General features: G+C 38.0%; 2 protein-coding genes across 8 annotated transcripts in view; both read right to left on the reverse strand.

Moving 5' to 3' along the window:
- Positions 1-7,345, reverse strand: part of CFAP54 (cilia and flagella associated protein 54) — a 99,978-nt gene extending 92,633 nt beyond the window's left edge. For 6 of the 7 annotated variants that reach the window (XM_080596218.1, XM_080596220.1, XM_080596221.1 and 3 more), the window contains exons 1-5: positions 7,212-7,345; positions 5,760-5,903; positions 5,201-5,314; positions 5,008-5,109; positions 678-876 (exon numbers count right to left, since the gene is read on the reverse strand). In XM_080596218.1, the coding sequence (XP_080452344.1) occupies positions 678-876; positions 5,008-5,109; positions 5,201-5,314; positions 5,760-5,903; positions 7,212-7,235 (583 nt within the window). In that variant the 5' untranslated portion in view covers positions 7,236-7,345. The remainder of the gene's footprint in view (positions 1-677; positions 877-5,007; positions 5,110-5,200; positions 5,315-5,759; positions 5,904-7,211) is intronic. The other variant, XM_080596219.1, reaches the window with a different exon arrangement.
- A 559-nt stretch (positions 7,346-7,904) lies between these two features.
- LOC308196773 (cilia- and flagella-associated protein 54-like) lies at positions 7,905-23,321 on the reverse strand. The gene is made up of 4 exons (XM_080596328.1): positions 21,524-23,321; positions 16,470-16,575; positions 11,421-11,567; positions 7,905-9,312 (listed from the first exon to the last, which is right to left on the reverse strand). Exons 1-4 carry the CDS (start codon positions 22,015-22,017, stop codon positions 9,106-9,108), a joined length of 954 nt encoding a protein of 317 aa, XP_080452454.1. The 5' UTR covers positions 22,018-23,321; the 3' UTR covers positions 7,905-9,105.
- Positions 23,322-23,490: the final 169 nt, after the last annotated feature.

Below are 23,490 nucleotides of genomic sequence, written 5' to 3' on the forward strand. Positions count from 1 at the left end.
TTTCTACCTATAGCTATATTTAGCCCATAGTCTAGCAAAAATGTTTTGGAAGGAAACCTCAAGTCCAGTGTTTTTCTCGAGTTTTAAATCTATCTTATAGTGAATTAAAAAAAAAAAAAAAAAAATTTTAGTGGATTGACGTTGGCTGCCTGCCAGATGGCCACCCAGCCACTCTCTCACTTCCTCTCTTCAACAAGACAGGAGAAAGTAAGATAGGAAAGCTTGTGGATTGAGATCAAGACAGTTTAATACAAAAAGCACAATCTGTCTGTGCAAGCAATGTGAAAAAGGGGATTTTTTTTTGCTACTTCCCATTGGTAGGCAGATGTCCAGCTACTTCTTGGAAAGGGGCCTCAGTATACGTAGCAGTTCCTTGGGAAAGCAAACACTATAAGCACTAATGTCTCCCTATCCACTCCCTTTCCCTTGACTTCTTATTGCTGGTCTTATGGTATGAAATACTGTAGATTATTGCTGATATAACAGACAACAGAATTTGGCCCTTTATCTTAAAGTTTATAAAGGTAAAAAAAGAATGTCTGCCTTGACAGGTGCTATTGTTATAAATGAAATATATGCCTTTAGGCAAATTCTTTCTCTCATAGCAAAGAAAAAAATACCAGAAACGGAGGTCTGGGCTCCTCTCCAACATTCTTTTTGGTTCTTTATGCTGTTACCTGAGAGGATTTCCAGGCCTGCAAAAAAAAGCTCTGAAATGACATCACGAATTTCAATTTCATCAGGAACAGGAGGAGCTGGGCGCAGCACATGCCTACTGCAATCAGACAGAGCTTCCAGGATGGCAAGGAACTGAGCTGCAGTACAGTCAAACATTTCTGTCAGCAGACGTTCAGTAGTAGTGCGAGGCCATGACAGCTGAGTAGGAAAAAGTAATGTAAGCCTTGTAATATCTAAACCCAGTTACAACAAAGCAAGATTTCTTTCAAAATAGTTCTCCTTCACAAAGAAAGTACATGTTTAAAACAGAAAATAATATACCGTAACATAAATTGTTATGAATTTCATGCTTCAAAGGCATAGCAAAGCCTCATGCTAAGTGGGTACAGTACTTAAGAAGTTTCATAATTTCTTAGCAACCACACAGCTGCTGTATGGCTTTTCACTTAGGAAATATTACAGTAGAAATTATGAGTAAAAGAGTAGTAAGGCCACACAGTTCAAAGTCACACAGATCTTTCCTTATAACAATACAAACTTCATCATTAGGAGATAAGTACTACACACTTATCAGAAAATCAGAGAAAGATTGGGATGCTCAGCACTGCAGTGAGAGCAAAATGTCATTACCTTTACTGACTTGCACGTTTTCAAATAGCATAACATAAAATGCAATGCACAACACACATGCACACACACACAAAAAAAAAAAGTCTATATATTTCCACTATTGACAGCTAGGAAATCAGAGATCTACATAAGCAAATATTTCAGCATTATATTTCTGTGTCCTGTTTACCTGATTGTTACTTCACTAACCAAACTGCTACCACACAAAGTAAATCAGAGACACAGCACTTGCAAGCATTGCTTATTACTCCATCAACATTTCAGTTCTATTTATTTAGCACTTTCCCAAATAAAAACACTTCAGAATGGTTTCTAGGTACATTTAACAAGACAAAATTTTGGGAATTTCCTTCTCACTTTGCTGCATCCACATCTTCTATTTTAGCTTCCAAATTAATACCTAAAGACAAGCTCAGATGCGTACATGATGGAAAAAAAGACTAACCTCTTCAAGATCTGACACTATTCATAGCATGAAAGCTGGCAGGCTGTTTTTGTTTCCAAATAAAATTGTAAAACAAGTGAGCCTCATCAGTACTATCACTCTTTTCCAAACAAAAAGAACTATTTCTGATGGTTTAAAAAAAGCAAAACAAACACAAAAAGACAGTTAATATTGGCTATTGATGGAGCTAAACCTGGAAACCATTTCCAGGCATATTAAGGACAAGAAAATCAGTAGTAGTAGTTAGCATGGATTCACCAAGGGGAAGTCATGCTTGACCAACTTGATAAACTTCCATGATAAAATGATGCCTGGTAGACAAGGGGAGAGCAGTGGATATTGTCTAGCTGGACTTCAATAAAGCCTTTTACACTGTTCCTCAGAAGATCCTCATTGGCAAGCTGTTGATGTGTGGGTTGGGTGAGCAGACAGTGAGGTGGACTGAAAAGTGGCTGAACAGCCAGGCCAGAGGGTGTTGATCAACGGCACAAAGTCTGGTTGGAGACCAGTAACTACCAGTGTACTCCAGGGGTCCAGTCCTGCTTAACATCTTAATTAATGATCTTGATGACTGGACAGAGTGCAACCTTCAGCAAGTTTGCTGATGACACAAAACGGAGAGGAGTGACTGATACGTAACAGGGTTGTGCTGCCATCCTGGCAGACCTTGACAAGTTGGAGAAATGGGCTGACAGGAACTTCGTGAGGAACACCCCCATACGGAAGCAGAAATATATGTTGGAGGCCACCCAGTTGGAAAGCTGCTTGGCAGTAAATGACCTAGGTGGCCTGACAGACACCAAGTTGAACCTAGGTTAGCAATGTGCCCTTGACACAAAGAAGGCTAACGGTATCCTGGGCTGCATTAGGCAAAGTACTGACAGCAGGTCAACAGAGGTGATGCTTTCCCTCTGTTCAGCACTGGTGAAGCTACGCCTGGAGCACTGCGTCCAGTTCTGGGCTACCCTGTACACAAGAGACATTGGCACACTGGAGAGCCCAACAAACAGCCACCAAGATTAGAGGACTGGAGTATCTATGGTATGAGGAAAGACTGAGAGATCTGGGACTGTTCAGCTTCAGAGGGGATCTTACCAATGTAAATACCTGAAGGGAGGGTGCAAAGGAGACAGAGCCAGGCTCTTTTCAGTGGTGCCCAGTGACAGGAAAAGAGGCCATGGGCACAAACTGAAACACAGAAGGTTTCATCTGAGCATCAGGAAATGCTTTACTGTGCGGGTGACTGAGCACTGGCACAGGTTGTGGAGTCTCCTTCCTTGGAGATCTTCAAAAGCCACCTGGGCAAGCTAATACAAAGCTATTTTAATACATCGTGTCATTGTATTCAACATATTTTTCCCCCCACACTGTGGATTTATCAACACCATCTATGCAAACAGAAAACAACATACTTCATATATATTCCAGGATAGACTAATCTCAAACTGCAGGTCTCATTTAAATACCTTTTTTAAAATAGAGAGCAGAATCGTAAGTAATTTACTCCTAGTAGTATTTTTTCATAAGCATTGTCCTTTCATATTTAGAAAACAAACATTGCATTGGTGCACGAGAACCTCAAAAGTGAAAGCTAGGTTAGACTATCCTGTTTCCATTTTCAAGGTGGTTTAAGAGCAAAAATAAATTAATTACATGCATAATAGAAGAAGAGGAAGAGTTTTAATGATTTGCTAGTTCAAGCATAATATGTTTTATAACATGCTGGACTGAACTCTAAATGTAACCGTTCTACCTGTTATACTACCCAATAAATATTCTATAATAAAAAAAGAAAATTGTTTTTAAAGTCAGAACATTAAGCAAAAACAAATGCCCTATATTTTCACATTAACTTGACACAATAAATCTACAAAATATTCTCAAGTATAAAACAGTGCTTTAAAATTTTAAAACATTCAAAAAATCCTGTAAAACTACAAAGGACATGCAGAAACAAATACAAAAATTCAATACTATTACTTTTTAAATAAGGTAGTGAAAACAGTCATAGCACATTTTACATTGTAGGGGATTTACATTTTACATTGGTGGGAATTTTGGTGGGGGAAGTTAGGAACAAAATCAATTACTGAAGATAATTTTCCAGCTTCTGGAGATTGTATACATGAGATTCCTGCTATGTGATGGACCTAGGTTCCTAGTAACACGGTGGATGTCTGATGAGCAAACAATTTGTTAGAAAGTATGCTGAGATCCTAATATCCCAACTGTTCAGCAAACCTTTTAAATGATAACTATTCAGTAGTACTTAAGTCTTCCACAATCAACCAACCTTGAGAAAGCTGACCAGCAGCTTTTTATGTGCAAACCAGACACGCTTGAACATGTTTAGGTTTGGGCCCTAATTTAGATAACAGGTAATTTCCATTAAGTGAGGTTTGGAACAAAATCATTGTGCCATTCACTATCAATTATGACTCAAGTCAATGATTTGAAACCAAGGTATCAGATAATCTTCTATAAAGCTTTGATGTGTAAGTTATGTAAAAGCAGCATTCAATGCAATCAGATTGCATCTGTAACATATTTGTATAACTTCATTATAATTTTATTATTAAATTATCAAATGAGCGATCTCAGTTACTTCTGATAATACAGCCAATTTTCTTTAAATTAAAAAAAAAGAAAGAAAGAAAAGAAAGAGGGCCAATACAGTCACATGAAAGAGTCTTTTTTTTTTCTTTTTTTTTTAATAATTCTTACATCAGTGGATCACTCATCTTTAACAATGACTGAAATGAATACAATGGAATAGTGATATTTAGGAGAATTCATTACCTCTTTAAAGGTCTACTTTTTATTCTGGATACCTTTCTCTAACTCATGGTATCTTGCAGAAAAAGAAGTGGTCTTCATAAGCAAACAAACAAACACTGTAGCTTTTTTTCAAAGCACCCCCTTTATCTTCACCGTAATTGACCACAGCAAAGCAAACCCACATACACTTGGTATGAATTTGAACAAAATTTCTCTTATTGTTACTGCTAACGTAACTGTTAAAGGAAAAAAAATGCAATAAAAATGAAGTTTTCCCCATAGAATTAATTGATACATTTTTTTCTCCTTTGAAGTTTATTCTGCATTTTAATGACAGATTATGTTAATTATGGAACTGAAAGATGAGAGCCATCTCTTTGTGAGCAGCACTATGTGTATTAAGCAGAATTATATCATATAATCATCACCTGCAAATAGCAAACAAATAGAAGGATTATACAAAATGTTAAACTTACATTTTGTGCTTCTTTCAGGCTAAATCTTAACTTAGGTCGAAAGTAGCTTTTCGGTTTTCTTCTGGATTCATATACTGCTCTTTTGAAAATCATTACTGACATCTGGCACAAAGGAAAAAATAACAGTGTTATGTGCTCTGCTCATAAAGATTGTAGCTACTGTAACTGTTAATAATTAATTTCAAAATGATACCTTTAGAGTGGCCTCTCTAAAAATCTTTTTTGTTTCTGAATTTTCCTGAGAAGAACTGATATTTTCTAATTGCTTCAGTTCATCAATTTTAATCAGACCACGGCGAGCAAATACCTGTCCAAAGTATTAAAAAACAAAAACAAAACTGAAACTGATACTATGTTTTTCTATTCTGATTGTTGGGGTGTAATTGCAGAGTCACATCATTCTTGAATTCAGGCAACTGCAAAGGACGGCAATGAAAGCCAGGTTATGAACAATAGTTGAAAAGAAAAAGAAAATCTTTGCAAAATGTCTTTTGTATATCTGCATGGGGATTGACCACTACTTAATGCTAGAAATCTGTGACTATTATTACAATAGAAAGTAATAATGTATTTAACTTTGAATTGATTATTCAGATACGCATTGAAACAACCCAACATTGCAGTTAAATTTTGGAATACAGGCAGAAATCTAAATGCATATGATCTGAAAACAATCAGGAATATTTAAATAAATATTTATTTCCCACTTATTTGCATCTGAAATTATGGTTATATATGGTAAATCAGGATACCTCTCCATGAATGCCAGCTTGACAATCAAAATAACACTGAGAAACTGCAGCATATAGAGTGGCTCTCCATGTCAAATAATGTACAGATAAAAGTGGAATGGATAATTCCATGCATATACTGGCCCAAAGTAAGTATTCCAGCACCTGTAATAAAGAAATCCAGTTTCAAACTGAATGTTTTTTATACTACATAAATACACTTCCTATCACTTAAGGACACATACAAAGACTTATTTTCCTGGTAAGACAAGATAAAAAAAAATAAGAAGAAGAATCTATAGTAATTTTTAAAATATTTTGTTGACTACAAAGCACTCTCCCTGCTTATTATTGTTTTTCCATCTGAAACTGTGGGCAAGCATTATATTTTAGCCTCTGAGATACCTTAACCATTCCAGCCCATTGTAGACTTGTCACCAGAAAGCAGTCCTGCCCTTCCCTCTCATCTACTGTTATTATGAGAGTTCTCCCTCTCCTTTGTGTCAGCTATAGTGATTTTTTTCTTAGTTTTCAACTAGATCCACAAGCTGATTTGGGATGCAATAGAGTCTGCCTCGTTTGGTGACAGCCTGCACTTAGATCAATTTATAACCAAGGAACTACACAATTGGCTCTTAATTTTAGGGCATTTATATCTCTCCCAAGATAGCCATTTCAGCAGTTGCTCACTTTATAGAATTAGCTCTACTATATTGATGGAACAGTATCTTCCCCTTCTATTTGCTTTGTTTCTTAAGGTGCACTAAAATTGCACAACTTCAGTCCTAAATCAATTTACAGATTTTTAACGTAAATTAAAAGAATCTGAAATACCTATGATTAGTTCCTCTGTACCCTACATAAGAAAAGCCTGAATGTTAAACAAGGAGCTAAATCACTTCTGTTTTCAGTAAAAAATATTCAAGTAGAAAAATCCCTCTTGTTCAATGAACAACTGATATAAGCGACTAATAAGAAAAGAAACTAGATCTAGGCTGATTCAGATTATGTTCAAGTTTTAATAGGGAAAAAAATAAACTAAGACAAAAATTACAAAGATAATTAAAAAGAAAAAGGGGTGCGGGGAGGAATGCCATGTCATTTTTAAGTATTTGCATTTAAAAACATAGCCACCAGGTGTCAGTATATCTCCAGATTTCAAGAAACAAAAGCCCACTTGCAACCGATCTGTTGCCCAGAAAAAAAAGCATCCAGGGCCCTCTGACATTCCATCTCAAAGACTAGTGAGGCATTGTGCTGGGCTCCATCCCACGGCTGAGGAAGGAGCAGAGGCACCAAGACATGAAGCCTTTAAATTGGCCAATGCCCTCCAGACAATTTTATTGATTTGTGACAGGTGCTATTACTGGCAATGACAACGAAATAGATGTCAGGCTACAGTGTTATGAAAAATACAGGTGCATTTTCTGATCTTCTGTGCATTTTTCAAATATTTCTCTTTATTTTCCATACCTTAGCAGACTGACCTATCATCATCAAATGTCTGCATATGGTGTAAATATGAATTGTACCTGTAAAAAATAAAATTAATATAAGTAAAAAATCATGTAACTTTTATATTCCTATGTAAATTTGTCATGTTAACCAACTGAAAATTCTTCTCAATATCTGTGCTGTTATTTCCAGAGGGTGAAAAATAAACTAATAATCTTTCTGTAACTGTTTTTAAATCAGAGAAGATGAACCCACCAAATTCTTGAGCGATATTAACTTCAAAAGTAACTACAAAACAAAGTAGCATCATAAAATAATTAAATATCAAAATACACTATATTGAATTTTTATTAAATGAACTGATAGAGAATTTTTTTTAATCCCCAGATGCCAGCTTCTTTCAAGAAAAAATATTATCTCTCTTCACAGACCTTACCTTGCAGGATTTTTTTAGTCTGTCATGGCACTGTCCTGGCAGAAAACACTATCATTTGATATTCAGTATGATAACTGAATAAAGAAAATTGATTGTGAATAGAATTTTCAAAAGCATCAAAGTGACTTACAAATAAAATCCTGTCAAAAAAATTATTTAATGTAGGCTATGTCACAAAACTGCTTTTCAAAAAATCAGCCCTAGAAGTATAAAAGACACTGCAGTTCTCATGGAAAAATAATAATAATAATAATAAAATCTATTCTTCTTTCTGTATGACTGTTCAGAAAGGGACACCTGCGGCAGCAGGAGGCATCACAATGTCAACTGTCATAGTTTGAAGGGTATTATTATCCCAATAAGCAAGATATTAGCAAGCATTAGTAAGATTTTTTTTTAATCAGTTAAATGTAATGAGACACAAAATCTGTTGCCTGAAATTGCAGAAAAATGCTTGGGAACTGGAAAAAAATATGACATTACTTAATGTCTTCTTCTAATTCGATAAAAAATTTCATTATTGACTAGGCTTGGTAATGAGACCTGTCACACAGGTAGTTGGACATAAGAATGGTAGGTGATTATATTTTAATTACAACTCTTTTCCTACAAAAGCAAACAAACAAAAAACACACCTCAAAAGGAATGAGAGTAATGGCAGTCCCAGGAAAGCAAGGATAAGAATTTCAACTGTTTCTAGCTCAGAGAAAGTAAATACCAGTATTTTTTAAAATTAAATTAAAAACAAACTATTTCCTATTCTATTGCAACAATTGACCACAGTGGAATGAAATAATAGTCCAAACATTTGATTAAACAACATTGTCTCTCTCTCTCTCTCTCTTTATATATATATATATATAGGTTTTCTTCTTGAAGTAAAAATCTTGATACACTATTCACTGTATTTAGTTCACGGAAGCTCCATTTTTGCCTCAAATTTTTCCCAGTCCAAGTACTTATTCACACTAAAATCATACACAGAGATTCAAATTATTTAAAAGTAATGTGGTAGTTTTTAGAAGAGTTTGGTTATTAACTCCAGCCTTGGAGAACATTTAAAAAAAAAAAAAAAGATTTAATGTCATGGACAGATGATCATTTTCTACTTCAAAACCTGTAATCCCCTTTTCAAAATAAAAAAAATACTCATTAACACAAACATTTTATTGATAAAAAGCCATATCAGCTTTTTTTTTTTTTAATTTGGGTTCACATAAAAAATGCCCTTACTCTGTCAGATTTCATTTTATTAGCACACTCAAACCACAGCTATGATGAAAAAAGCTATTACTTTTATAAATGTCCATTTGAAAAAAAAGCACGCTGTAGAAACTTATAATTAAAAATTTGTTATTTTAGAATAAGAAACATTTTTTTAAAATACTACTGCAATTAAAAGCTAACTAGAGATTTATTCATGACCCCTACGTTGACCTTAAAGAATACATATAAAATTTCCCTCCACTGGTCTGCTTAGCAAAGAAATGCAAATGGAGAGCCTGAGGTACCATTGTAGATAAGCCAACACAAATTCTCCTGAGGTAGAGCCACTTGCATGGTGAGTCGTAAGGAGGACAGGACATTAAAACAAGTCTTCAGGGATTCTTGGTTCTGGAGATTTCTGTCATTGCTACAAACCATCTGATATATACAAACAGTCCTCTCTTGCAAAGCATGGAGCTGAAATTCATGGAAACATATATAAAATAATTATATATATATACACACATTTAAAATAGATGGACCTACCATTTTTTCCATCAGTAAAGTACAACAAAACATTGAACATGAAAAGAGCAACCATACCAGAAAAGAAAAAATTAGCATGACATTTAAATGAGATTAAAATATGGAGAAAGTGAACAGCTCTACCATTAACCTTCTTGATTTACCAGTTGTTTTACCATTAACCTGGGTTATTTTCCACTGTATCACAGCATGAAAATTCACCTAGCGCACTAGTTGTGTTGAAACAGTTGTAGAGAGAAAGGTTATGACATTAAACCGATATTTAAAGGATATGCATGTAATTCTTGGCCCCTCTGTAAACTAAGGCAACTTTTAACTTTACTTCATCTGTATCACCCATACTATATTTCCTGCTCCCACCGATCACCTTTCTCTGCTATTGGATTGCAGACATATAGTCCCTTCTCTTCCTGGCAATACCTAACCTAATGTGATCTCAGTCTTGTCTGGAGTACATCACTGGAAAAGCAAACCTAAGCAAAAGGGATGAAATGAGGTAAGTACAAAAAGGCCATTCAGAATTTATCAATCTCTCAGATTTCTAGAAGATGCATTATCGCTACCAGTTCCAGTTTTAAAGATCACTGTCAAACTAGATTCCATATTTGAAAATTTACAAATTATCTCAGTGTCCAACAGCCAAATTATAGAACAGGCTTTTCAGTATAGACTGATAATAAGATATGGCACTATCATCAGTTCAGGGTCTAGGCAGACATACAGAAAACGGGAGAAACCAACTCTGGAATTTTGAATTTAATTACAAAGTGTTTTTTTAAAAACTAAATAAAATGGATTATCATAGCTTCGGTCATATTCTCTCTAAGAAGCTGAAATATGTTTGAAAAACAAAAGATATAATATAAAGAGTAGCTCTTCTAGTAGCAATTTTAATAACATCTGCTTCCAGCTTTCAAGCAAGCTCACTGCTTCTTTTTCCTTACACCTATGTACAATCTAACTCTGACTAAAAGAATATGAATTTAATTAGCTCAATACATAGGAATGCCTTTGGTTTCCTTTTGTTGTTCTTGATAACAGAATAACTTAGAATCACAAAATGCTTTGGGTTGGAAGGGACCATAGGGATCACCTGGTTCCACCCCTCCCGCCATGGGCAGGGACACCTCCCACCAGAGCAGGCTGCCCAAAGCCCCATCCAGCCTGGCCTTGAGCACCTCCAGGGATGGGGCATCCACAGCTTCTCTGGGCAACCTGTTCCATTACTTGCATTACTTTATTTCAAAATATCCATCACATATTGAAAACAGAGCTTCTCAGCAAAGCACTGCTTAAGATAAAATCTAGTGTATTTTTAGTGTTCCCCTTATACCTACTGATACACTTTCCTCCTTCGATAACAAATGATAAACCGTGAACACCTATCTCTATAAAAAATTAACACAAAAGGATGTCAACATACTTTTAAGGTTACTTAGCTCCCACAGAGCTTAGAGCACTTAAAACTATTCACCCCTCTTTTTTTTTTTTCATACTGAATAAATAACCTAATGTTAGCAATGCAATGTGTTTCATTACTATGTCATGAGCTTTTTTGGCATGTAGTATTTTTGCACATTTATGATAAATGCTACAGTACAATGTTTTAATTCCCTTGTACACCATCCGGTTCTTAAATCACACCACATAGAAATTTCCACAAGTGCAGGGAAGTTGGTACAGGTTGGTCCATACCGTGATGCTGACAAAGGTTAATAGCAGCTATTTCAGAGTAAAAACTGCTGCAGACAGTTATGGAATAACCAATTTGAGAAAACTACCTTTTAACATTGACAGGGGTTGGCTTAGGCCACAAAAGCATAAGCACTTAAACCCTCTTAGAAATCTACACCCCTCTGGATGTTCATACCATATATATGACTGTTAAATCTCCATGTAATCTGTATAGACAAGCTATCAAAGTTTAGTTAATATTAATATTTAATTAATATAGCAATTTTAATCACATTTGTAAATGATAAAGAAGACTATTTATTTTGAAACTGCAAATGTATTCAACAGAAAAAAAATAAGCCTACCGTAAATGCCGCATTTTTGTCTCTGAAACCATTTGGAAAAAAGGTGGATTTGAATTTATGCACATCATCTGTGACGTCATCAGGGTTTACAGAACTGAACTGCTGAAGGTACCTTCCATAGCACTGTCGAAGTGCCAGCTTATATTCCTGAAGAATAAGTTATTTTTACAGTTTGTATATTACATTTCTATTTCTATAACACGTGTTATGTGTTATTGTATTCATGTAAAAAGTATCAATGTGAGAGAGCAGCTGGAAGTAAAACACTGAAGTTTCATATAAACATTGAGTAATATTATTTCAAATGTCAAATCTCTCAGCAAATGAAGGTTAAAGTGCTTAAAAGAAAAACTTATGATTAAAGTAAACAAACTCCTAAATCACAAGTATGACATTTCAGAGAACAAGTGTAAAGTCTGATCCTGGGGTAATGGAATAAAATTAAAGGGCTCCTGGAATATCCTGCAGGGTTTCAACAGTAATGATAATGGTACTACACTTCTGAGAAAGGTATTTTATAAAGCAGAACTTTATAAACAATATACAGACATCATCACTTCCCCATTTCCCTGATGTCAAAGCCCTCCCTTCTTTTATGCAGAAAGGAAGAGTGTCTCAACATCAGAACTCAAACACCTTGAGTACGATGAAGAAAAAAAAAAAAGTAAGATGAAGAAAAAAAAAAAAGAATGGAACCAGCGACAACTGGAATTAAATAAGGCCAAGAAGTCGGTGTTACTAGACTAGAAATTGCCACTGGGTCTTTAAAACTGTTAGCAAACAGGATGCTGAGCTTTATGTGTCATTCAGCACGCACCTCCCCAGCAGCACGTTGGTCCATTCTAACATCAGACTGAGACTATGGCTCAGCTCTGACTCAGCTGCCCAAGTGCCACTTACTTACTGAATCACCTCCACCACTTCCTGCAGCAAAGATTATTTACAGCTTTCTCTACCAACTTCACTAACACTAGACCACACACACTCCAGCCATGATAAATTCTGGGGGGGAAATAAAGAAAGAAAGAAAGAATTTCTACTTGTAAAAAATGATCCTTTAATGTTTAATCACAGAAAATCCGAAAGCATTTCCTTGGACCCACTATTTTCAGTTTAAATTCCTACCACCAAAGTAACACTTTTAATCGAACTTTTAATCACCTGAGGAATCTTACTGACATGACCCTATTGTCTTTTTTGCTGTGTGAAAGGAGCTGCCATAACCAGAAACTTTTACTTTCCGTGGACAGGTATGGGTAGTTGGTCACCTGTGTAAGCTAATGCATAGAGTCAGCCTGTGATAACTCTTAGAATCCTAAACCACGGTTCAGAACGCCACTAAGCTAGTTACTAATATATAAACAAAAGGTGATTCCTCTCCCAAACAGTTTACAAGATCAGAGATAAGAGACAGATAGAGGCAAAGAGGGAGGAAAAAGAAATGAGTCAGTACTGATTAGTATGATGACTAACGGGTTAACCAATTTCAAGATACATGACATAATGTATTCAGGCGTGTCCTAAAAGATACATAGCAGATGTATAATAGAAAGAAATTTAAAGTGAGATTGCATGAAAATAAATAGCAGGGGGACAGAAAGTTAAGTTGGTGCTTAATCACTGGTAATGCATTTTAAAAGACTACACATCGTTAAGTATTACGTAAGGTAAAGGGGGATTGCAATTTAAAATAATCACCAGCAGTTTCCAACTAAGATTCAAAAGGGACCAAAAGAATGTTGCATTTATGCAAGGGGCTCCACCCTGCCTATCACAGAACTTGCTGTTACACCACATTCATCTTTCCTGTAATGCATTTAAATTTGTAACTAACATCCATCACATTTTTTTCCTCTTTTCTCCAGAGAAAAATATGGATACAATGAAAACTAAATCTGTAAAGTCAAAGAAATGCACTTAAAAATGGGAGTTCCAGGGACATCTCACTTCAAAATTTTAGGCTAGCCAGCAAGAAAACATTTTCTACAACATCGGTAACTTTACCTTTACTGTAGAAAACCATATTACACCAGAGGGTGGAAGCTGTAAATTCCCAGACTTCTAGATTATTTTTAGGCAACATATGGCCAGGTCAGGAAGCTCCTTGAATATAAGGACCAAATTACTACACTTGAGTCATGCCATGGGAAGCCAATGTATAGAGGGCAGGGTTTGATTTATTTAAAATAACTTCCTACTGAGTAAACTATGAGAGCAGCATTTCCGAGCACTAAAAGCTTCGTGTAATATTCAGAGCAATTCCTAGGCCCAGCAGCTGTGAAAACTTAACGAAAATATGAATACAAACAAAAACCTGAATGGAATTGCCCAGGCAATGAAGGAGCTATTAACAAATGCAGTTAGTTCTTCAAGAGCTTTCTTAAGAATTTCTGTGAATATTCCTAAACCTATACCATGAACCTGTACCTTCAGTTATAATAGCATCACAGTTACAAACTCTTCTATATGCCTTCGGCCTACCAGTGAGTGTTGAGTGTTGCTGAAGTTCAGCTTCCGCTTGCTGTTCTTTATGCGGGAGGCAGGCCACTTTTGTGGAATTTTTAGGGCAGATTCAGTGAAGGATATATAAGACTTTGCAACATTTGCATGATCCTCATACCTTTCTCCAGGTCTGTGGAAAAGCTCAACTACTAGCCACATATAAATGCTTTCCACAAATAGCATAAACAGCATTTATTATTGCTAGGCTCCATAAGCAAAGGGTATAATAGTGTAAGAACAGTTTCACTGGATGTATTCCTCCAAAAGACAGGTCCTCAAACTATCTTGCTACATTTCCAATTATGCTTGCTACTTTTCTAGGTGAAGAGGAGGAATCTAACAGTGTCATATGCTGCAGAGAGTAATAATAATAATTTTTAAAAAAAGTGACAATAGGCATTTAACTGCTTTCCTAATGGAAAAGTCAATAGAGTGTTCTTAAAAACTGTTTTCAGTTTAAACACAATGCCAGTTATATGTTTTTCTTTTGCTGGTGGGAACAGAACAAGAATATGAAACTTCTTCAACAAAATATAAATTCAAATACATTTTTTCCTCAATATTGTCATAATAGTTCCAAATAACATATGAAAGAGTTTAAAAGAACTATTTAGGAACCCCAAAAGGATACTTATTTAAACAATGAGGTCAGGTTTGTAGCAAGACACAATCTCAGATGCTTATCTCTATAGCATGAAACAATATAAAGACTTGAATATATCAAGATGATATACGATAATAGTGAGCTTAACACCAAAAACAAAGCAAATGAAATCATGCTTTCACTTCAGTAAAATTGGATATCCCATTCTAAATAATAATAATAGCAACAACAACAATTTGGTTTAATCTAGTTTTTTATTCCCATTATATTCAAAAATGAAGAAGTTACAGACACTTTCCAAAGCTCTTGTTGGAAGAGTTTTACAAATAAATTATCGACTTTCACTAACTTTTGAGCTATAAATACAATTTTTCTATTACAATCAAATTTTAAAAAGAATAATACTACCAAATTCTGTATCTGAAGTAGGTGGAAAGCACATAATTAAAATATTTACTTGATTGTCTCTTAACACAGACACACTAAATATCTGGAGTTATAACCTAGAAATGTATTATTGATCAAATAAGAGTCTTCCAGTATGTTCCTGGGAAAAAGTAGGAAAATCCAGTGATGGATCATTACAAACACAAAATCACACTAAATAGATGCCATGTATTTAGGAGCTGCACCTTTCTCTAAATTATGCTAATTCTCATCAAACTTTAAGCATATTCTCTCAAGCAGCTTTTCAAGAACTGAACCGTTATAACAAATCAACCCATGATTGTGTAGTCCCTTAGCATTTCTGCTCCACAACTGTATCACTCTGAACCACACACCATTCCTCAGACCCAAAAGAATGACTTGCAATTAACTTTCAACTGTAATTTGAGCTGCTTCTCAGCCTTGCTTTGTAACTACCCTTGGAAGCCCCATACTTTATGGCATGATCTTCGACACAAGTATCACTGAGGTAATGAGCTGCACGCCTTTGAAGGTTTTTTTCTCAGCAGACACAAAGGACAAACATAATCTAAGAACATAACATAATAATAGCCCTACTGAGTCAGAGCAATAGTTACCCCAGCTCCAACTGCAGCCAGTAACAGATGACTAGATAAGAGTTATCATGTCGTAAAACATTCCCCGAATACTCTCAATGTCTTCAACAATCTACACCTCCCAGTGTAAGCTTGTCATGTTTCGTTTTGACTTTACCCAAACTTTTAGCATTCATACCATCCTGTGGCAAGAAATTCCACAGCTTTAGTACACATTCTGTGAAGTCTGCTCTTGTCCAAGCTTGCCACCTACCAACTTCATTTGATGCTGTTGTATCAGAAGTGGAAGTGTACACGATCAGTCCCTATTCAGCCTCTTCTTTTGCTCGTGATTTCACAGACCTGCATTACACTCTGCTCAGCGATCTCTGTTCCTAATCGTATAGTCTTAGCCTACTTTTGTTCTTTGTGTGGAAGCTGTTTCATGCTTTTTGTTGCCCTCATTACTCTCTCCAGCATCATGTCTTGTTGCAATTTATCCTTTCTGAGGAGACCAGAAGCGCACACAGAATTCAAGATGCAAGAGCACCATCAGTACATGCAGCTGTTATAACTGACATGTGTTTTTTGTTCTCTGTTCCCCTCCTAACAATTCTTTACTTTCACTTTTAGTTTACTGAGCACTGAGTTGACATCTCTGTGGAGCAAACCACCATTACAAACAAATGCTGAATAAAGATTTTGGGGTGTTCAACTTTAAAGAGGCAACAGATACATAGAAAATGTAGATATAGCAAATATATCCAACAAATGGCAATTTTACAATAATAAACAAAAGATACAAAACCCACCAACTCTCAATGGAACTATTTTGTAAAAGTTTTTGCTACTTTCTAAACAGCTTCCTATAAAATATCATTAAAAATTAAAGTAGCATAGAAACATAATGAAAAAAAAAAAAGACTGTGATTGAGACTTTTCTGTTTTGATATGACTTACTTTGATCTGAACAAGGGAATCGCCAACTTTCAGAAGTTTGTCATTGTAATACCAGTCTGGCAGTCGAGGCTTATATTTGTTCCAAATATTAAACAAAGTATTTGCACTAAAAAATACAGGAGAAAAAGGTTCCAGATTAGACTGGCAGAAGACCCGTCATAACAAGTAAACAAATCAAGAAAACTTCAAATTGTGAAAACCCCCTTCTTCCAAATGTATTTGAACCTCTACATACTTCAAAACAAGTGATCATTAAAACTGGATTTAACAAGCAGCCAAGGACATTTCTGGGTTTCCTTTCTGTCAACAGTTTTTATCACACAGATTTGTTAAAAAGGATGAATTGTTTTGTATGTAAATACTTAATAAAATGTCTTAATACAAGTGCCTTTGCATTGTTCAAACACGGTCATAAGTGTCAAATCTGTCCCACTTTTCAGATTGTATGTGAGAGGCTCTGTGGAAACTATTTGGTATTTTAAGGAAATTCAATGGATTACAACTCAGACCAACTGTTGGACCTGAAACTACAAGCACTAAGAGTAGGGAAAAAAAGATCCCCAAATAATAATGCTTGTCTGGTAGCAGCAAACTTAGGACCTAGTAGCCATGAAATAAACTATAGAATTGTACCATGAATTACAAAAAGAAGAAAGTCATTAGAAAGCCTCTAGCATGAAATGTTTGGGAACTTTAAATTGTAAAGGGTGGGACTCGGAGCAAGCAAATGGCATGTTTGTAAAAAGAAAAAAAAATCTAAAAGAAAGAATTTTATGGCAATAGCTCCCACCTTAGACTTCTTTAAAAAATCTATATTCAAGCTGGAAAACAATAATTGATCAGGCAGACTGCTAATATGCACAGGAATTATTCTGAAAAGAATCCTATTACAGAACTAACAGTATTTACAGTGTTAACAGTGCCAGGCATCTCTTACATTTATTCTCTTAACAAATCACTTCTACAGAAACCTCAGCAAAGAGTGCCTTGTGAAACCACAGCATCTACATTATTCATAGGCAGCAATTTATAAGGAAGGGAAATAACTGAAGAGAAAGGAATTCATGTTGGAAAATAACCTTCTAGCTGGCTTCTCACATCTAAACTAACTGTGTGGTTTCTGGTGTGAGCTATCAGGACCTTTTCACTCCCCTAAGACAGTGAAAAGATGGTAGATCTCCTAAGATGGTAGACTAGAATGCAAGACACTTTCTTCAGCTGTTTTCTGACATTGAGGAATTTTTAATCCTTTTTTACAGTCTCCCAGACAGTTCTTCATTGTAGCTTATAAGAAGACATCCAGTAAAAAAGCACAATAAGAATCATCAGTTTTCCCACACAGAAAGCTGCAAGCCACCTTCACATTTCAAGGTGAAACAGATGGCTGTATGAGCAACTTGTCAAAATGATCTCTACACCAAAGAATTACAACACTCATAATCTTTTTTTTTTTTCCCTTAAAAGTATCACCTCGGCACAATTTTCGGTTCTTGAAAGCAGAGAGCAAATAAAGAAATGGGACATTCTAGAGGTGTATCTTAAAAGAAAAATGCAGTAACAGCACAAACCAGGCCAAAAGCAACAACCTGAATACAATCTTCTCCCACATTACATCTTTGAAGGAAATCATGGCCCGGTCCAATAAAGAGCGGAGAATGCGTTCCTCCTGGTCCATCTGTAAGCAATTAATTGCTGGGTGGCTACTGACCTATTACACTGACAGAAGACTACCAGTCCGGCCAGCAGGGGTAAATCTGCAAAGAGGCTCCAAAGGAAGGAATCAGTTGGGCATCCGAGTGGAGTCCCTTTGGACTATCGTGGGAAGAAACTTACGAAAAGACTTCCCAAGCCCTAAAGGTTTGATAGATACTACTTGAGGGAGAAGAAAAAAGCTAATTATTAGTCTGTAAAGTAACTGATAGTAAGAATGACTGTGGAAAGAGGTCTGGGAGGTAAGAGTAGCGAATTTCTTTAGGACTGATCAGCTGGAAAATCCCCAGCGAAGATCATCCTCGCTTTTTGTTTTGAATACTCTATTAAGAAGTGAGATTCTTAGCTATAGCAATAAACTAGTGACAAATCTGACTAGACTGCCAACTTCAATGGGGACATTCAGGTGAAATATATCTGCTACAATGCCGTGACTAAGTACAAATGAGTGCATGACACAGGAATGTTTCTTTGACATAGACAAAGGAGAGTGAGACACTTCCCAAACAGCTAATATGTCTTTCCTTTATATAGGCTGTAGGCCACCAGAATAACAAGCTAAGCAAGTGAATTCTCAGAAAAATACTGGGCTTCTGGACCTCAGAGGTGAACCTTCTTCATTTCCAACCACTCTATGGATAAAAAAAAAAATCTTTTCCTGAAAGGTCAATCCTTAATATTTTGCATAGGGTAAGGCCTACAGGGTTATATTTCTCGGTCACAAGTCTTTACTACAAGTCGTACAGGATTTTCTGATACCGATCAGAAGACGTCTTATTGAATGAGGGTGGCTAAACCGCACAACATGAAATAGAATCAATAGTTCGTGGTAATTCCTTGATGTTCCCATTGCCCAGAGAAATGGGTTAAAACAACTTATCATTTAGTTGAGGGAAAAACATTTTTGATTGCTACTTCTACTGCTGGAAAAGATTCATAACTCCAGCACAGGGCATGTAATCAGTATTTTTTGTTACTTACATTAGAACATTACAAGTGCCTAAATTATGGCCTTACTATTGACTTATCGACATCAAAGGCTGACAGCATTAGAAGAATGAAGCCGACTGTCTTCTAAAGTGTACATATGTACCATGTGGAAGCTCATTTTCTTGCTTCTGTAATAACAAGAGCACTTTAATCATCAACCAAAATCATGCCAGAAAAAGTAGCTTGACGAATAACAAGGCAAAAATTCTTTAGAGCATTTAGGAAAACATCTGTAATAGCCATTACCTTCAGAAATTCTTAAGAACAACTAGACTAAGGCTAGTTCTGCAACCAGAAATTTTGAGTTATCAAACAATGAAGCAAGGGAAAAACAGCATGGAAATTTCAGTCACAAATACCCGTGACTTTACTAGCTACCTCAGTGTGTGTGCTAATAAGCAGAATTCTAGTCTTCTACCTCCGTATTGTCCCTACACATACAAAAAATGTCAGAGGATAGAGCCATGGGGAGCTTAGCGTTATGCAACATTCTCCATGCCTTGGAGCTCTGGCATGGGTCACTCACTACTGTCACCAACTGCTGGGATCAAGACCCAGGTAGTGTTAGCTCTCATCTTCATGAGTGCTGCAGAATTCTTTAGATGGGAAAATGTTCTCATGCCAACTGAGCCAGCATGGACAGGAGTAACATCTACAAAATACCAGTTCTAAAAAGATAGAGCCTCATCAGGTCAAAATATTCCAGGGGGGAAGGTAAAGAAATGCTTGGAGACACTGTTCACAGAAACTGACTACTTGGTGTGACATTTGCGAACGGATCGGTTTCAGCATGCCCAGCTCTCAACCAGAAGATACAATGAATGTGTTCATTATCAGCAGTTTTCTGCTGAATTGGTGTTGTGTGAAGCAGCTGAGTGGCATTCCTTCCTCTGAGGGGCCTACAGGGGATACTTTTGAAGTAAGAATACAGATCAGCTAAAGCAAAAAACAGTCTGAAGCTATAAATGAAAAGCTTAAAAATACCAAAGCACTGAAATCAGCTGCCGAAGCAATACCAAAAGCCAACACACAAAGATTTAAAATACTAGAGGCTAAGGCCTGGAGACCCATTCCTGAGTGATAGATCGAGGCCCAGACCTAACGATGAACATGGCACATAAACAAATTAGAAATCCAGAATAGTTAGAAAAGGAGAGATCTCCAGTGCAGACAAATGATAGACTGCAGAATCTGAGTACAACCTAAATTATGTCCAGCTCCTTTAGAGAAGGGCTATTTGTAGACTGCATCTAGGAAAGTACCAAGTGAAATACATACGGATTGAAGCTGCATGGAAGTGATAAGCTAAGCACCCTGTAGCCTAACTGCTGTGCTCTTTTTGAATGAAATTACGGTAACTTGGGAAACTTTCATTTTCATTTTAAAGATCTGTGGATTTAGACTAGAACACTGCTCAGATAACAACAGGAGAAAACCAACAATTTAGCTTCAAAGAAGCAGTTGAACATTTACGTTATAATGTACCTAAATACAGCAGGGAGAGCTACATGAGAAATGCACAGTCTGTATAAGACATATGCATGAACTGTGAATCATCCACCGATTTTAGTTGCTCTATATTAACTGCATCAGAAAATGTAGAGCTCTGCATACCCACAGATAGGCATGTATGTGAGCAAACAAATATGCACAATTATACTCGCCATATGTTCTGCCTGCATCGATGTGTATAAAAATATACCTACGTAGACACGGCCATATGCACGAGAAGAGCCGTGTGTCGCTATCCTCGCGTGGCCCTACTGTGAGCACATCTTTCGGGGCAGGCGCAGCCCACCCGTGCCCACCCTCGCACCCAGCAGCACAGCCTGGTGGGCTGCCAGCTGCTCCTTCAGTAGGGTTTTCCGACTGATAAGCTCAGGCAGCTCTGGTACAGCGGCAGTGCCAGCAGCCACAATACCCTGCGCTTTCCTCCTACGGTATTCACTTGGAGGAGGTGCAGAAAAAGGAGGCGTTCATGCTTGGGAGGCTCTCTCATTTAGAATCATGGAGTCATAAAGGTTGGGAAAGACCTCCAAGACCATCTGCTCCAACCATCACCAATGTCACCCACTAACCCATGTCCCTAAGCACCACATCCAACCTTGCCTGAAACATGAGGGGGAGAGCGAAGGAGAAATAAAAGGGGTTGGGTGCCATGGAGAAACCTAGGCGGGAGCAAAGCCAGCTGGCTCCCCCCGGGGCAGCGGGAAGGGGGTCTCGGCCCTGGGGTGCGGGCAGGGAAGGGGCGAGGAAAGGCCTGGGAGAAGAAGGGGCAGCCGAGGGGAAGAGGCTGCAGGGCAGCAGCGGGGAGCGGGCGAGGAAGGGGAGCTTGCGGCAGGGGCGGCCCCTACCCGCGGCGGTGCAGGTCGTGGCGCTGCGGCTCGGCCTCCCCCGCGCCCCTCAGCCGCCGCAGGAAGCCCAGGACGTCCCGCAGCTCGGCCTCCAAGCTGTCCACCACCGGGTTGCCCGGCGCCACGGCCCCGTAGAAAGCAGCCGGCGGCGGCTCCGCCATGCTCCGGCCCGGCCGCGGCGCGGCGGCGTCGCCAAGCAACGGGCACGGGCAGCGGCTCTGCCCGGGGACATGGCGGCCGCGGCGGGGCCCGGCTGGAGGGAGCCCCCGTAGCCTGAGGCCGGGCTCTGGCGGCCCAAGGAGCCCCCCTGGGTGTCCCCCTGCTTCCAGCAGAAATGAGCAGACCCCCTCCTTCAGGGCTGTAGGAGGAGGCCGTGGCACCGAGGTGTTTCGAAGCTCTCTGTGGGCATCACAGGAAAGGGGCTTGGGAGGGGTGCTAAGCAAAACGGCTCGGTTGCCACCTGTGCGGTGCCTTGCCACCTGCACGTCAGCCATGAGTTACTGGCATCCTGGTAATTCAGGGCTGATGGTAAGGGAACGACCAGAGAGATGCCGAGAGGTAGGAACTAGAAAATGCTGCATTTGCCAGGCCAGCGAAATGATGCGGGAACCATTTAGGTACGATGGGGGATGCGCACAATTTTAAATTACTCTATGACTAATGCACCTGACGCATTCTACAGGCTGATTTTGTATTGTTACCGGCTGGGAGTTGTGCGCATCCGTCATCTAACAGGTACTGTGTGAGTAGGGGAAGGTGTTTCCAGCAGGGATTAGAGGCTGTTCGTGTGTGTGAAGTAATTCATAAGGCAATGGCTATGCAAGAGGGAGAGGGTTCCTCATATTTCGGTGGAAGAAGTAGAAAACAAAGCCTGCCGTGAAAAGACCGGACACAAAGGTGCTGATGCTGAGATTTAGAAATCAGTGGGTACAGGGACAAATTTTACAAGACAACTGAAATAGGAGAAGTTGGCTTGGAGAGCAATTACTGCTACATGTGAAGATTTTGTCTGAGCTTTGCCACACTAACCAAAGAGCTTCCTGTGATGGATTCCAGATGACTAATGTACCCTGGCTTCTTGTGAAAGGCTGCCTGGGCCACTGGAAGCGCTGCTGGTTTTGTCCGTTTCAGGACCCTAGGAGCTGAGCTAGTTTGCCTCACTAGGTGGTGCTACATCCCAAAGGGCTGATCCGCAAATTCACAGCTGATGCGAGATGTGCCCTTATAAAGCAGCAGTGCCTAGAAGCTTTAAAGGGTACTACTGGAGAGGCACTAAATGAGACTCTTGAGTAAAACTTTGTGTATCTCTAGCATTTGGCTAGCAGATGGTGGACTGAATGTAATATTAGCAGTTTGAGTTAGTGTTTGCAGCCATAGAAACAATTTGAGTCAAAGAAAACAATAAGACAAATGGAGTATAGTCATTTCCCAAAGGGGAAGATTAGAGAGCTAAGTAAAGATAAAGTTTTAACCGCTGGGAAGTTAACCAGGGCGTAGCTGACCAGCCAGCTCGCAAAGAATGTTCAGTCTAAAATTCCTGCGTCAGAGCTCAGCAGGGTCCGAGTCTACACTCCCTTCTAGATGGAGGTTTAGTGCAGGGAGGTCACTTCAGTCCCTCTCAGTACCAGGGGCAAAATCCCCTGCAGAGCCATAGCAAGGTACCACACTGCAGCAAACATCATAACATGTATGTTATTTCAACTTCGGATGCTTGCAATATTGATTCCTATTTTATTGTGTTGGAGAAGACTCAAATTCACACTTAAAATAGTCTGCATCTAACATTTAATCTCTATAATGTTCAGTGGGTCCAAAAGTCAAAAGGGCTTATAGTTAAATGAATAGAGATTTTTAACTTCAGAAAGCTTATCAGTTCTTCAGAAGCCTTCAGTGTACATAATCTGATGTTTACAGAGAAAAGCTTGGTGTATGCAAAACAATAAGAATGTAATGGCTATTGAAATTGA

This window comes from Anser brachyrhynchus (assembly GCF_964034855.1).
Source record: "Anser brachyrhynchus genome assembly, chromosome: 1".
Classification (NCBI taxonomy): domain Eukaryota; kingdom Metazoa; phylum Chordata; class Aves; order Anseriformes; family Anatidae; genus Anser; species Anser brachyrhynchus.

Excerpts from the sequence above, each read along its gene's own strand:
- LOC308196773 (XM_080596328.1), bottom strand. The coding sequence starts at position 22,017 with ATGGCTGACGTGCAGGTGGCAAGGCACCGCACAGGTGGCAACCGAGCC. Across the intron at positions 16,576-21,523 it reads CACGACCTGCACCGCCGCGG|TGCAAATACTTTGTTTAATA; the intron begins GTAGGGGCCGCC and ends TGTATTTTTTAG. Across the intron at positions 11,568-16,469 it reads ATTCCCTTGTTCAGATCAAA|GAATATAAGCTGGCACTTCG; the intron begins GTAAGTCATATC and ends CTTATTCTTCAG.